The sequence below is a fragment of the Lagenorhynchus albirostris genome, chromosome 5, assembly GCF_949774975.1.
Source record: "Lagenorhynchus albirostris chromosome 5, mLagAlb1.1, whole genome shotgun sequence".
NCBI lineage: Eukaryota > Metazoa > Chordata > Mammalia > Artiodactyla > Delphinidae > Lagenorhynchus > Lagenorhynchus albirostris.
Genome location: NC_083099.1, coordinates 73,864,890 through 73,879,853, shown reverse-complemented (window position 1 = coordinate 73,879,853; position 14,964 = coordinate 73,864,890). Strand labels below are relative to the sequence as shown.

At 37.0% G+C, this 14,964-nt stretch overlaps 1 protein-coding gene across 1 annotated transcript in view; it reads right to left on the bottom strand.

The window, feature by feature from the left end:
- Positions 1 to 14,964, bottom strand: part of UBXN7 (UBX domain protein 7) — a 68,457-nt gene that overhangs the window by 19,333 nt on the left and 34,160 nt on the right. The window contains exons 6-8 of the mRNA XM_060150381.1: positions 7,784 to 7,930; positions 6,349 to 6,439; positions 5,566 to 5,693 (exon numbers count right to left, since the gene is read on the bottom strand). Of these exons, the coding sequence (XP_060006364.1) occupies positions 5,566 to 5,693; positions 6,349 to 6,439; positions 7,784 to 7,930 (366 nt within the window). The remainder of the gene's footprint in view (positions 1 to 5,565; positions 5,694 to 6,348; positions 6,440 to 7,783; positions 7,931 to 14,964) is intronic.

Below are 14,964 nucleotides of genomic sequence, written 5' to 3'. Positions count from 1 at the left end.
AGAAGACTATAAGACACTGATGAAAGAAATTAAACATGATACCAACAGATGGAGAGATATACCACGTTCTTGGATTGGAGGAATCAATCATGTGAAAATGACTATACTACCCAAAGTAATCTACAGATTCAATGCAATCCCTATCAAATTACCAATGGCATTTTTTACAGAACTAGAACAAAAACTCTTAAAATGTGTATGAAGACACAAAAGACCCCGAATAGCCAAAGCAGTCTTGAGGGAAAAAAACGGAGCTGGAGGAATCAGACTTCCTGACTTCATACTATACTACAAAGCTACAGTAATCAAGACAATATGGCACTGGCACAAAAACAGAAACATAGATCAATGGAACAAAATAGAAAGCCCAGAGATAAACCCAAGCACCTATGGTCAACTAATCTATGACAAAGGAGGCAAGGATATACAATGGAGAAAAGACAGTCTTTTTAATAAGTGGTGCTGGGAAAACTATACAGCTACATGTAAAAGAATGAAATTAGAACACTCCCTAACACCATACACAAAAATAAACTCAAAATGGATTAGAGACATAAATGTAAGACCGGACACTATAAAACTCTTAGAGGAAAACATAGGAAGAACACTCTTTGACATAAATCACAGCAAGATCTTTTTTGATCCACCTCCTAGAGTAATGGAAATAAAAGCAAAAATAAACAAATGGGACCTAATGAAACGTGAAAGCTTTTGCACAGCAAAGGAAACTGTAAGCAAGCCGAAAAGACAACCCTCAGAATGGGAGAAAATATTTGCAAACGAATCAACGGACAAAGGATTAATCTCCAAAATATATAAACAGCTCATGCAGCTCAATATTAAAAAAACAAACAAGCCAATGCAAAAATGGGCAGAAGACCTAAATACACATTTCTCCAAAGAAGACATACAGATGGCCAAGAAGCAAACGAAAAGCTGCTCAACATCACTAATTATTACAGAAATGCCAATCAAAACTACAATGAGGTATCACCTCATACCAGTTAGAACAGGCATCATGGGAAAATCTACAAAAAACAAATGCTGGAGAGGGTGTGGAGAAAAGGGAACCCTCTTGCACTGTTGGTGGGAATGTAAATTGATACAGCCACTATGGAGAACAGTATGGAGGTTCCTTAAAAAACTAAAAATAGAATTACCATATGATCCAGCAATCCCACTACTGGGCATATATCCAGAGAAAACCATAATTCAAAAAGACACATGCATCTCAATGTTCATTGCAGCACCATTTACAATAGCCAGGTAATGGAAGCAACCTAAATGCCCACTGACAGACGAATGGATAAAGAAAATGTGGTACACATATACAACATAATATTACTCAGCCATAAAAAGGAACGAAATTGAGTCACCTGTAGAGACGTGGATGGATCTAGAGACTGTCATACAGAGTGAAGTAAGTCAGAAAGAGAAAAACAAATATCGTATATTAACACATATATGTGGAACCTAGAAAAATGGTACAGATGAACCTGTTTGCAGGGCATAAATTGAGACACAGATGTAGAGAACAAACATATGGACACCAAGGGGGGAAAGCGGCGGGGGTGGTCGTGTAATGAATTGGGCGATTGGGATTGACATGTATACACTGATGTGTATAAAACTGATGACTAATAAGGACCTGCTGTATAAAAAAATAAATTAAATTAAATTAGAAAAAAACGTTTGTACCACGTTAAAGAAAAACAAAAAGAAAAAGAAAATGACTATACTACCCAAAGCAATCTACAGATTCAATGCAATCCCTATCAAACTACCAATGGCATTTTTCACAGAACTAGAACAAAATATTTCACAATTTGTATGGAAACACAAATGACCCGGAATAGCCAAAGCAATCTTGAGAAAGAAAAACGGAGCTGGAGAAATCAGGCTCCCTGACTTCAGACTATACTACAAAGCTACAGTAATCAAGACCGTATGGTAGTGGGACAAAAACAGAAATATAGATCAATGGAACAGGATAGAAAGCCCAGAGATAAACCCATGCATATATGGTCACTCTATCTTTGATAAAGGAGGCAAGAATATACAATGGAGAAAAGACAGCCTCTTCAATAAGTGGTGCTGGGAAAACTGGACAGCTACATGCAAAAGAATGAAATTAGAACGCTTCCTAACACCATACACAAAAATAAACTCAAAATGGATTAAAGACCTAAATGTAAGGTCAGACACTATCAAACTCTTAGAGGAAAACACAGGCAGAACACTCTATGACATAAATCACAGCAAGATCCTTTTTGATCCACATCCTAGAGAAATGGAAATAAAAACAAAAATAAACAAATGGGACCTAATGAAACTTGAAAGCTTTTGCACAGCAAAGGAAACCATAAACAAGATGAAATGAGAACCCTCAGAATGGGAGAAAATATTTGCAAATGAAGCAACTGACAAAGGATTAATTTCCAAACTTTACAAGCAGCTCAATATCAAAAAAACAACCAACCCAATCCAAAAATGGGCAGAAGACCTAAATAGACATTTCTCCAAAGAAGATACACAGATTGCCAACAAACACATGAAAGAATGCTCAACATCATTAATCATTAGAGAAATGCAAATCAAAACTACAATGCGATATCATCTCACACCAGTCAGAATGGCCATCATCAAAAAATCTACAAACAATAAATGCTGGAGAGGGTGCGGAGAAAAGGGAACCCTCTTGCACTGCTTGTGGGAATGTAAACTGACACAACCACTATGGAGAACAGTATGGAGGTTCCTTAAAAAACTAAAAATAGAACTACCACATGACCCAGCAATTGCACTACTGCACATTTACCCTGAGAAAACCATAATTCAAAAAGAGTCATGTACCACAATGTTCACTGCAGCTCTATTTACAATAGCCAGGACATGGAAGCAACCTAAGTGTCCATCTACAGATGAATTGATAAAGAAGATGTGGCACATATAAAAAATGGAATATTACTCAGCCATAAAAAGAAACAAAATTGAGTTATTTGTAGTGAGGTGGATGGACCTAGAGTCTGTCATACAGAGTGAAGTAATTCAGAAAGAGAAAAACAAATACCGTATGCTAACACATATATATGGAATCTAAAAAAAAAAAAAAACTGGTCATGAAGAACCCAGGGAAAGATGGGAATAAAGACGCAGACCTACTAGAGAATGGACTTGAGGACACGGGGTAGGGGAAGGGTAAGCTGGGACAAAGTGAGAGAGTGGTAGGTTATATATGGACATATAAACACTACCAAATGTAAAATAGCTGGCTAGTGGGAAGCAGTCGCATAGCACAGGGAGATCAGCTCGGTGCTTTGTGACCAGATAGAAAGGTGGGATAAGGAGGGTGGGAGGGAGACGCAAGAGGGAAGAGATATGGGGATAGATGTACAACTGATTCAGTTTGTTATAAAGCAGAAACTAACACACCATTGTAAAGCAATTATACTCCAATAAAAACGTTAAAATAAAAAAGAAAGTTGATAAATTGGATTTCATCAACATTTTAAAATTTGCTCTTCAAAAACACCATCGTGAAATGAATAAGCAAGCAACAAACTGAAAAGAAATATCTGCAAACCATATATCCAACAAAGGACTTATATCTTAAGTCCTTACAACTCAATTAAAAGATATACAACCCAGGGGCCTTCCCTGGCAGTCCAGTGGTTAAGACTCCGCACTTCCACTGCAAAGGGCACGGGTTTCATTCCTGGTCAGGGAACTAAGATTCCACATGCTGCACAGCACGGGCCCCACCCCCCCACAAAAAAAGAGATATACAACCCAGTAAGAGACAAATGAGCCTGAGATCTGAATAGGCTCTTTACCAAAAGAGACAGAAGGTAAAAAAGCACATGAAAAGATGCTCATATCTAAACCTGTCAAACTGCAAATTTTAAATATACTCAGTTACTAGACATTAATTATACTTCAACAAAGCTATTTTGAAATTTTTCAAAATAAACTTAAATAGCACTCACAAGAAAGCAAACAGATGTGCTCACGTGACATGCAATGGCTTGGACTGACTACAGATAATAACACTGTGTATCATGAAGGCTGATTTTAAAGAATGACATTATGATGGACTCTGTTAGTTTCCTATTTTATACCCAGTCTTCTTTGCTTCCTTATTAAAAGAACCTCAACTGTGTACAAGAAAATGTGTCCAGCTAAAACAAGCAGAACTCTTTATCTGTGGCTGTTTTACTTTTGTAATAGAGACGCCACCCCCTTCCCTCCTTGTCCATGCTGGAATACGGGAGTGTAGCATCTGTACTGTGACCACGAGGACACAAGCCAATACTAAGGATGGAGGGGGGAAAAAACGGGAAGGAACCTGGTTCCTTGATGACATCCACATGAGTCAAGTCCTAGACTGCTTGCCTCTGAATTTCTTGTTGAGAAAAGATGTCTTCCTTGTTTAAGCCATTATTTGTTGCTGTGTCTCTTTGTACATAGTTGATCAAAATTTGTAACATTCAGAGAATTTAGTTCAGAAGTGGGGTCTGAGGTACTAGTCACCCAAATCAGCCCTATGTCACTGTCCAATTTTATGGTCCCACTCTTTTCCCTACTAAGTCCCTTAACTTTTATAAGAGATCTAGTGAGATTTTAAACTCAATTTATGTTGTAATTCATCAACTCACAAGCTCAGGCTCTGTGTTTTGACAGTATCAGCCTATGACTGTAAAAGATGAGAAAACTCTCTTAGGGAAATCACAGAAACTTCCTGGGTTTTTTAATGCCTTAAGAAAGAATTCTACTTAAGTAAAATTTCTGAGTAATGGAGGGGGGGAAAAAAGAATTCTATACAAATCCTTGGCAAGCACCCATAGCCTCTCCTTAAGTGGGCACTTTATTCTAGGTAATAACTTAAGGAACTGTTTCATCACTGCATGATATTGGACTGCTAAAGTCACATCCTCTGTAACTAATTTTATCCTCACGGCCATCAAACCCAAACAGTTGCTACAACCAGTGTGAGATTCCCACATCTCTGAAGGTCTCCTACTTGCAACTAATCTTGCTATCAATTATCAAACAGGTCTGCCTAGTGATAGCATATTATAGAAATCAAATATAGAAATAATCTTTGGGTGGGCCTGAGACCCAGGTCCTAAAGGTATGTAACCAGCAATAATGCCCAATTACACCATGAGAGTTGTTCTAGCAAAAATACCATTTCCGCTGCTGCTCAGACCTGGATTCCAAAAGTCCAAGCAGTGCTGCCCCTGAAGAAGTGGGTTTTTCTGTTACCAGGCTTGCTGGTCAGTCTTCCTGCTCACTGCTACATATTCATATTGTTTACTTCTAAATCCAGGTCTTAGGTCACATGCCTGATCCTAGGAGATGGGAAGTATGAATCCTGTAATTTCATTGAGAAGAGAGAACCCTTACGTAGGAAACTATCAAAATGTAAGATGTTGTGCAGCCACAAATTGTAACTGTCCACCACTTACGTTATTATCTTTACCATCTTTACCTGAAACATTTCACACAAGACACTTCTACACAGTGACAGTTAACTGCCCATCACCACTTTTTAGTCATACTTACTGAACGGGCACATTTTTTGGGGGGACTGCTAGAAAGTCCATCCAGTTGCCCGTGTTCACCCAGAAATCCTGTTACTTGATCCAAGAAAGAAGATACGTCTAACTGGTGCCACTCTACTAGCTTCTGACCTAAAGATTAAAAACCAGGATATAGAAATAAAATCAACACTCTTTCTAAATTCTCACTAAGTATTTCTTTCAGCATATACATAATTAAAATTTACTGGGAACATATCCCCACCCAACACCAGCTTAAGTTACATAGTGTCTTCATAACCTAGGGGATACATTAATTATAACCAACCTAAGAGATTCCCAGCCATCATGATGGAGGAACTACTTTATCTACTGATATCATTTATTGCCATTTAGGAAGACGAGATTCAGAGAAAGCAATACTTATATAAAACTCAATCAATTAATAATAAACCCAGCTCTACCCTCTGCTTCTTTGGTGGGATTACAACCAGTACCTGAACAATCTTAACATTTTAGTGACCTAAGGGGATTCCTTACAAATCATAAGGAAGATAAACAGTTATTCTTTGAAAGAACAGAACTGCACAAACATAAAATACTACCATCTCCCAAAGTTGTTGGAAACATATTCCCTAAATACACACATCAATAGATGTTTAAATAATTCTAAAGGGCATGAACAAGAACCCTTCAACTAAATTACTACAAACAATTTTGAAACTGGACCCAGTCAAATACTAAAGATAATTTAGGTTACTGAAAGTTAAATAATAGGTTAAAGACCATAAGCTGAAATAACCCTTACCTGTCCGTGGATCCAAGATGGAAACATAGGGGAAATCCCCTAGCTTATAAAACTGTATGTATCTCTGACCTTCCTCACTGTCATGATAAACCTGTTAAATCATTGATATTAAAAAAAAAAATCAGCCTCTTAGAAAAGTACTAGCTATATTCTTGTTATATACCAACAGCAATTAAAGAGAAAATGAAGGCCACCTAGTGTGAACTCCCTCCACTTCCTGCCCTCAGTCACTTCTGAAACTTACATAAATATAGCAATCCATTCTTCCTCATTTCCCAGTTCAAAGAGGTATTGCTCTTCCTTTTCAAGTTATCTGTCTACCTATTTCATTCCTGACTCTCAACCACATATATCTTAATAAATCACAATATATTAAGATTGTAAGTTCAAGTGCATAGCATACTGCTAGGCAAAGAGATGCTCAATCAACAGTCGCTGAATAAAAGGTTACCATTCAGAAAAAAATTTACTGAATTTAGGGGCCTGTAAAACATGAACAGGCAAATTACTAACATTAATAGCATGTCTTACAGTGGGGAAAAGATTAAGTTCATTCAGAAGTATTGATTTTATAAAAAAAATGTTTTTGGCTGTGTCACACAGCATACAGAATCTTAGTTCCCTGACCAGGGATCAAACCCATGCCTCCTGTGGAAGCACAGAGTCCTAACCACTGGACCGCCAGGGAATTCCCTATAATTTTTCATAATATAAACGATTGGAGCACAATCATCTACCCTTAGCTTGGTAATTTATATAAAAAGAAACCAGAGCCAGTAAGACTAAGTGACAAGTTTAAGGACATACAATTAAAGACTATCAAACTCAAGCTAAAATCCACGTCTTAGTCAAATGTTTTTTCATTACTTCAAGATCTTCTACAGTTCCCACTATCAATTACAGTAGCCACTAGAACATGTGCTACTAAAGCATTTGAAATGTGACTAGTCCTAACAGCTGTACTGTAAGTGTAAAATACATACCAGATCCTGAAGGCTTAACACCAAAAAAAAAAATCAAAACACCTCATCAATATTTTAATATTAGTTTTATATTAGAGATATTGATTTTTAAAATATATTAAAATCAATCGCCTGTTTCTTTTGACCTTTTTAAATGTGGCTACTAGAAAATTTTGAATCACATTACATTTCTATTGAACAGTACAGCTGCACACTCTATCAAGACGTTCAAACTCTTCTGAGATATGAATACTATACGGTTTACACGGCTTGGTTCCTTTTTTCCTCCTTCCCTTCATTGCTGCCCTTTCACTTATCCTTACTATTTCAGCCATTATGGGTGGTTTTACTTCTTCATATGTCAAAATTTAACTCAGTTATGAATTATTTCCAGTTTATAACCCAATTCCTCTTCCCCGACATCCCATGTACCAAAGTAAAATACTACAAAATTTTTAATGAACTCTCCCCACCTGCCAGAAAATGAAATGTTCTCGGATAATATTCTTCACAGCTTCATTGCTCCATACGTCACGGTTGAGGCACTGGCATGCAAAGTCTTGTACATTCTGAATGTTTATCATCAGCCACTTATTCTGCATCTGGCCACACTCTTTGGCCTGTAAGAGTAAAGTTACATAACAATTGTTAGAAAGATTTTCTACTTGGTAACTGGTATGTTTCAGAATTCAGAAGCTGTCCTTTTTCCACATAAATACTAAGTTTTTTTCCCCAAGTATGGCATCTATAGCTTTCAGTGTCTAAACATTAATTACAGGCTTCCCTGGTGGTTCAGTGGTTAAGAATCCACCTGCCAACGCAGGGGACACGGGTTCATGCCCTGGTCCGGGAAGATCCCATGTGCCGCGAAGCAACTAAGCCCGCGAGCCACAACTACTGAGCCCATGTGCCAAAACTACTGAAGCCTGCACACCTAGAGCCCGTGCTCCACAGCAAGAGAAGCCACTGCAACGAGAAGCCCACGCACTGCAACAAAGAGTAGCCCCCGCTCGCCGCAACTAGAGAAAGCCCACGCGCAGCAACGAAGACCCAAAGCGGCCAAAAATAAAATAAATAAAATTTAAAATTAAAAAAAATTAATTACATTATTTTGCTTATATGTATATAGTTATATTGTCCATTTGCAAGCATTTCTCAAATTTAAATGAACTGTTTTCCTTTTATTCACTGTTATTTGTTATAGTAGCTGGATTTTTATTGTACATGTAAACATCTTTACCTGAAAAAGATTCCACAAACAAGGGCAACAAGTCACATAATTCTATTGTGCTGTCAACCCCTATCCACAAATATATCTCTCCTTTTTAATAGTTGTAACTAGTATGTGCATATTAGTTTGTTGTTTTATTTTCTTCAATATCATTTTTTATAAACATTTCCAAATATATTCATCTCGATTATTAGGCATGTGGTATTTCATAGAATCACTCTAAATCTTTCAGTAAAAGCTGCTGAGGATTTTTTCTCTCAGGGTTGTTTTCCTAGGAGTGTATTTCAAAATTGAGATTTCAGATTCTTCATATGTCAAATTGAGATTACAGATCAAAGAATGTTTCAGAATAATCTCCAAAAGACTCCCCAATTTATAGCACAATTATCAATCACGAGTGCGTGAGTGTACACTTTCTTTTTTGCCTCACGTTTCCTCATCACCATAATGACCTAAGAAATATTGCTGAACTGGAAAAGAATGGCAGGAAAGCAAATGAACAAATGCTACCTCAAACCTTTGCAAAGAAACAATGAAATGAAAGCTGTAGTTTTGAATAATTTTGTCCTGGAACAATATTTTTTTCCAAATCAGTTTGACATGGGAAAATCTTAAGAATCAATTAACTCAGGTTAACAACAATTGAAGAACATACATCATTTTCGAGGTACTGGAGAATATAAGAATATCTTTTGTTTTATAACAAAGTTTACACAGTCTTACAAAAATTGTTATCCTATTTTTCTGTACAAATCCGCCAGATAAAATAATTTTATAATATTCATTACTGATTCCACAGGTGAAAACCCAAGTTCTAAAAGGAAATAGTCCTATATTGAGCCAGAAAGCTACAATTAACTGGTCAAAAGCTTATTTTTAAGTATACAAATTTAATAAAATAACTCTCTGCTTCTAGAAAGTAATAGTATTCCAGTTAATTCCTTGCCTATAGTAAGTACACAGATATGATAAATGGGAGATAAATGAGTAATTATATTGCTTTAACTGAAGAAAAAGTATTTGAGAATGAAGAAAAAAAAACACACTCTAGAGAGACAGATTGAAGAGTACATAATCCCTATAATAAAGTAAATTTATTAAGTCTGCCTCAACTACAACACTGACCAAAAAAAAGTATAACGAACTTCCCTGGTGGTCCCATGGCTAAGACTCCACACTCTCAATGCAGGGGGCCCAGGTTCGATCCCTGGTCAGGGAACTAGATCCCACATGTCGCAACTAAAGATCCTGCAAGCCGCAACTAAAGATCCCGCATGCCGCCACAATGATCCCACATGCCGCAACTAAGACGCGGTACAGCCAAATAAATAAATATTTTTTTTTAAAAAAGGATAACACTGAAAAATAATAAAAGTCCAGAATTCAAAAACAATGGAGAGTCATTTGCTATTGTTTTTAAAAATTCATTTATTCACATTCACACTTTCATTCATTCAGATTCATTCATTTGACAAATATTTGAGGATCTATCTTGTTTCAGGTACAGTTATAGATGCTGGATTTATAGCAGTTACCAAAACAAAAAACCCCTGACTTCATGAAGCTTACATTGGGAGAAACCTTATACAAGCAAAAGAAACTGGAAGATGTTGTTAAGAAAGTACTTCTAATATAAATCAAAACTACAATGAGGTACCACCTCACACCAGTCAAAATGGCCACATTAAAAAATCTACAAATCTGGAGAGGGTGTGGAGAAAAGGGAACCCTCCTACACTGTTGGTAGGAAGGTAAACTGGTGCAGCCACTATGGAAGACAGTATGTAGGTTCCTTAAAAAACTAAAAATAGGGCTTCCCTGGTGGCGCAAAGGCTGAGAGTCCACCTGCCGATGCAGGGGACGCGGGTTCGTGCCCCAGTCCGGGAAGACCCCACATGCCACGGAGCAGCTAGGCCCATGAGCCACGGCTGCTGAGCATGCGCATCTGGAGCCTGTGCTCCACAATGGGAGAGGCCACAACGGTGAGGGGCCCAAGTACCGCAAAAAAAAAAAAAAAAAACCACTAAAAATAGAGCTACCATATGATCCAGCAATCCCACTCCCGGGCATATATCCCAATAAAACTATAATTCAAAAAGATATATGAACCCGTATGTTCATAGCAGCACTATTCACAATAGCCAAGACATGGAAACAAGCTAAATGTCCATCAACAGGTGAATGGATAAAGAAGATGTGGTACATATATACAATGGAATACTACTCAGCCATAAAAAAGAACAAAATAATGCCATTTACAGCAACATGGATGCAACTAGAGATTATCATACTAAGTAAGTCCGATAGAGAAAGACAAATACCGTATGATACTACTTATATGTGGAATCTAAAATATGACACAAATAACCTAATCTAGGAAACAGGAACAGGCTCACAGACATAGAGAACAGACTTGTGGTTGCCAAGGGGGAGAGCGGGTGAGGGAGGGATGGACTGGGAGTTTAGGATTAACAGATGCAAACTATTATATATAGAATGGATAAACAATAAGGTCCTACTGTATAGCACAGGGAACTATATTTAATATCCTGTGATAAACCATAATAGACAAGAATATGAAAAAGGATGTATAAATATGTGTAACTGAATCACTTTGCTGTGCAGCAGAAATTAACACATTATAAATCAACTATCCTTCAATTAAATTTAAAAAAAAAAGAAATTACTTCTAGAAAGAAGGGCCCCAAAAAAGACACAAATTTCATGCAAAGCAGCAATGTCTGGAGGGAACATAAGAGAATCTTATATAATCTCACTAAGTATACTAGTTATATGAGTCAAGGACGAGAGGTGAGAGTGGGCCATGGGACAAATGATGAACCTTTCCTCTTGGAATTCATTAGGTTGTTCTAAATCAATATTCAAAAGCCATTATAGAGAAACCCAAGAGCAAGTGTGGCTATACCAAATAGAGAGGTATGTGACAGGGTCTATCTGTGATAATGGGAGAACAGTGAGAGAGTAACGTCTCTCCCAGTCCCAAACAGATCAGGAAAGTATGAAAAGAGGATACAGAGGAAAAGATAATTTGCTTGAATAAATATATATGCATAAAGTCAAAAAGGAAATATATTAAAATATGCACAATACTTTCTTATGTAAATGGAAACTACTATTATTTTTCCTTGCTGTTTTTTCCTATAATTTTTGCCTAATTTGAATAAAAATATAAGCTATGTATAGTTTATTTAAAAAAACTTCATCTTATGTATTTTGTTTCTGAATCAGTTCTTTATATTTTAACTAAAATGTTTTTACTTGCATTTATAGCAAGTACTTTTGAAGTTAACAAAGTACTCTTAGTAGGACTAGGTGCATGTGCAATTGAATGGCAATTTTTATATTTTATTTTTATATTTTATAAACTTATTTTATTTTTGGCTGCATTTCCTCTTTGTTGCTGCATGCGGGCTTTCTCTAGTTGCGGCAAGTGGGGGCTACTCTTCGTTGTGGTGCGCAGCCTTCTCATTAAGGTGGCTTCTCTTGTTGCGGAGCACAAGCTCTAGGCACACAGGCTTCAGTAGTTGTGGCTTGCAGGCTCTAGAGTGCAGGCTCAGTAGTTGTGGAGCATGGGCTTAGTTGTACCGCAGCATGTGGGATCTTCCTGGACCAGGGCTTGAACCTGCATCTCCTGCACTGGCAGGCGGATTCTTAACCACTGCACCACCAGTGAAGCCCTGAATGGCAATTTTAACAAATAAACATGTATTTCTTATGAAAATAAGGAATATTATGGAAATTGTTCTGATTCTTTCTGTACAATATACTCTAGATTATACCACTCAATAATTTAACAGAAACTTAATGAGGGACAACTGTGTGCCAGACACCCCTCTATGCACTGTGAATATACAACAATAAATAAAACAAAATCCCTGTGTTCATGGAACTTACATGCTAATGAGAAAGAAGAAAACCTAAGAAATGTTCCCTTGCCCGGGTCAGATTATTCATCCTAAGTCCCATGCTCACTCAGCTCCAGCTACACTGGTTTCCTGGGCTGTACCAGAAATTTGCCCAAGCTCTTTCGAACACCAGTGCCTATACACTTAACTGTTTTTCTGCTCTTCCCTGAGACCCTTCTATGGTTTACATTCCCTCACTTCTTTCAGGTTTCTACTCAAATCTCATTCTTTCAGAAATATATCCTCATCTTCCTATCTGAATCAGTCCTCTCTCATCACAATTATAAAAGTGTGTGAAACCTATGAAATCAACCTTGCTTTTCATTTGCCTATAAGAGCACATGCACCTTAATGTCCCCAAACAGAATAGTCCTCTCTTTGTCCTTCCCTTATTCTATTTTATTCTTTCTCCCAGCAACTACTGTAACCTGAAATTTCTCTGTGTCAAACACATACATACAAAAATATATACATATATATACACTAAATATGTTATATAGGTATTGTTTTTTATTTGCTGGTAGTCTGTTTCTCCCTCTAGATTATAAATTTTTTGATGGCAAAGGACTTTGTATAATTTGTTTACCACAACCTCCCTGTGGCAGAAACTGCTTATAGGTAACAAATATCTATTTTTCCCTACTCCTTAATAGAATCTCCAAAGAAAAAGAAATAAAAGGAATACAAATTGGAAAAGAAGAAGTAAAACTGTCACTGTTTGCAGATGACACGATACTATACGTAGAGAATCCTAAAGATGCCACCAGAAAACTACTAGAGCTAATCAATGAATTTGGTAAAATTGTAGGATACAAAATTAATGCACATAAATCTCTTGCATTCCTACACAGTAACGATGAAAAATCTGAAAGAGAAATTAAGGAAACACTCCCATTTACCATTGCAACAAAAAGAATACCTAGAATAAATCTACCTAGGGAGACAAAAGAACTGTATGCAGAAAACTATCAGACACTGATGAAAGAAATTAAAGATGATACCAACAGATGGAGAGATATACCATGTTCTTGGATTGAAAGAATCAACATTGTGAAAATGACTATACTACCCAAAGCAATCTACAGATTCAATGCAATCCCTATCAAATTACCAATGGCATTTTTTACAGAACTAGAACAAAAACTCTTAAAATTTATATGGAGACAGAAAAGAACCCGATTAACCAAAGCAGTCCTGAGGGAAAAAAACGGAGCTGGAGGAATCAGACTTCCTGACTTCAGACTATACTATAAAGCTACCGTAATCAAGACAATATGGTACGGCACAAAAACAGAAACACAGATCAATGGAACAAAATAGAAAGCCCAGAGATAAACCCACGCACCTATGGTCAACTAATCTATGACAAAGGAGGCAAGGATATACAATGGACAAAAGACAGTCTCTTCAATAAGTGGTGCTAGGAGAACTGGACAGCTACATGTAAAAGAATGAAATTAGAACACTCCCTAACACCATACACAAAAATAAACTCAAAATGGATTAGAGACATAAATGTAAGACCGGACACTATAAAACTCTTAGAGGAAAACATAGGAAGAACACTCTTTGACATAAATCACAGCAAGATCTTTTTTGATCCACCTCCTAGAGTAATGGAAATAAAAGCAAAAATAAACAAATGGGACCTAATGAAACATGAAAGCTTTTGCACAGCAAAGGAAACCATAAACAAGATGAAAAGACAATCCTCAGAACTGGAGAAAATATTTGCAAATGAATCAACGGACAAAGGATTAACCTCCAAAATATATAAACAGCTCATGCAGCTCAATATTAAAAAAACAAACAAGCCAATGCAAAAATGGGCAGAAGACCTAAATACACATTTCTCCAAAGAAGACAGACAGACGGCCAGAAGCACATGAAAAGCTGCTCAACATCACTAATTGTTGAGAAATGCAAATTTAGAGAAATGCAAATCAAAATTACAATGAGGTATCACCTCACACTAGTTAGAATGGGCATCATGGGAAAATCTACAAAAAACAAATGCTGGAGAGGGTGTGGAGAAAAGGGAACCCTCTTGCACTGTTGGTGGGAATGTAAATTGATACAGCCACTATGGAGAACAGTATGGAGGTTCCTTAAAAAACTAAAAATAGAATTACCATATGACGCAGCAATCCCACTGCTGGGCATATACCCAGAGAAAACCACAATTCAAAAAGACACATGCACCCCAATGTTCATTGCAGCACTATTTACAATAGCCAGGTCATGGAAGCAACCTAAATGCCCATCGACAGACGAATGGATAAAGAAGATGTGGTACATATATACAACATAATATTACTCAGCCATAAAAAGGAACAAAACTGGGTCACCTGTAGAGACGTGGATGGATCTAGAGACTGTCATACAGAGTGAAGTAAGTCAGAAAGAGAAAAACAAATATCGTATATTAACGCATATATTTGGAACCTAGAAAAATGGTACAGATGAACCAGTTTTCAGGGCAGAAAATGAGACACAG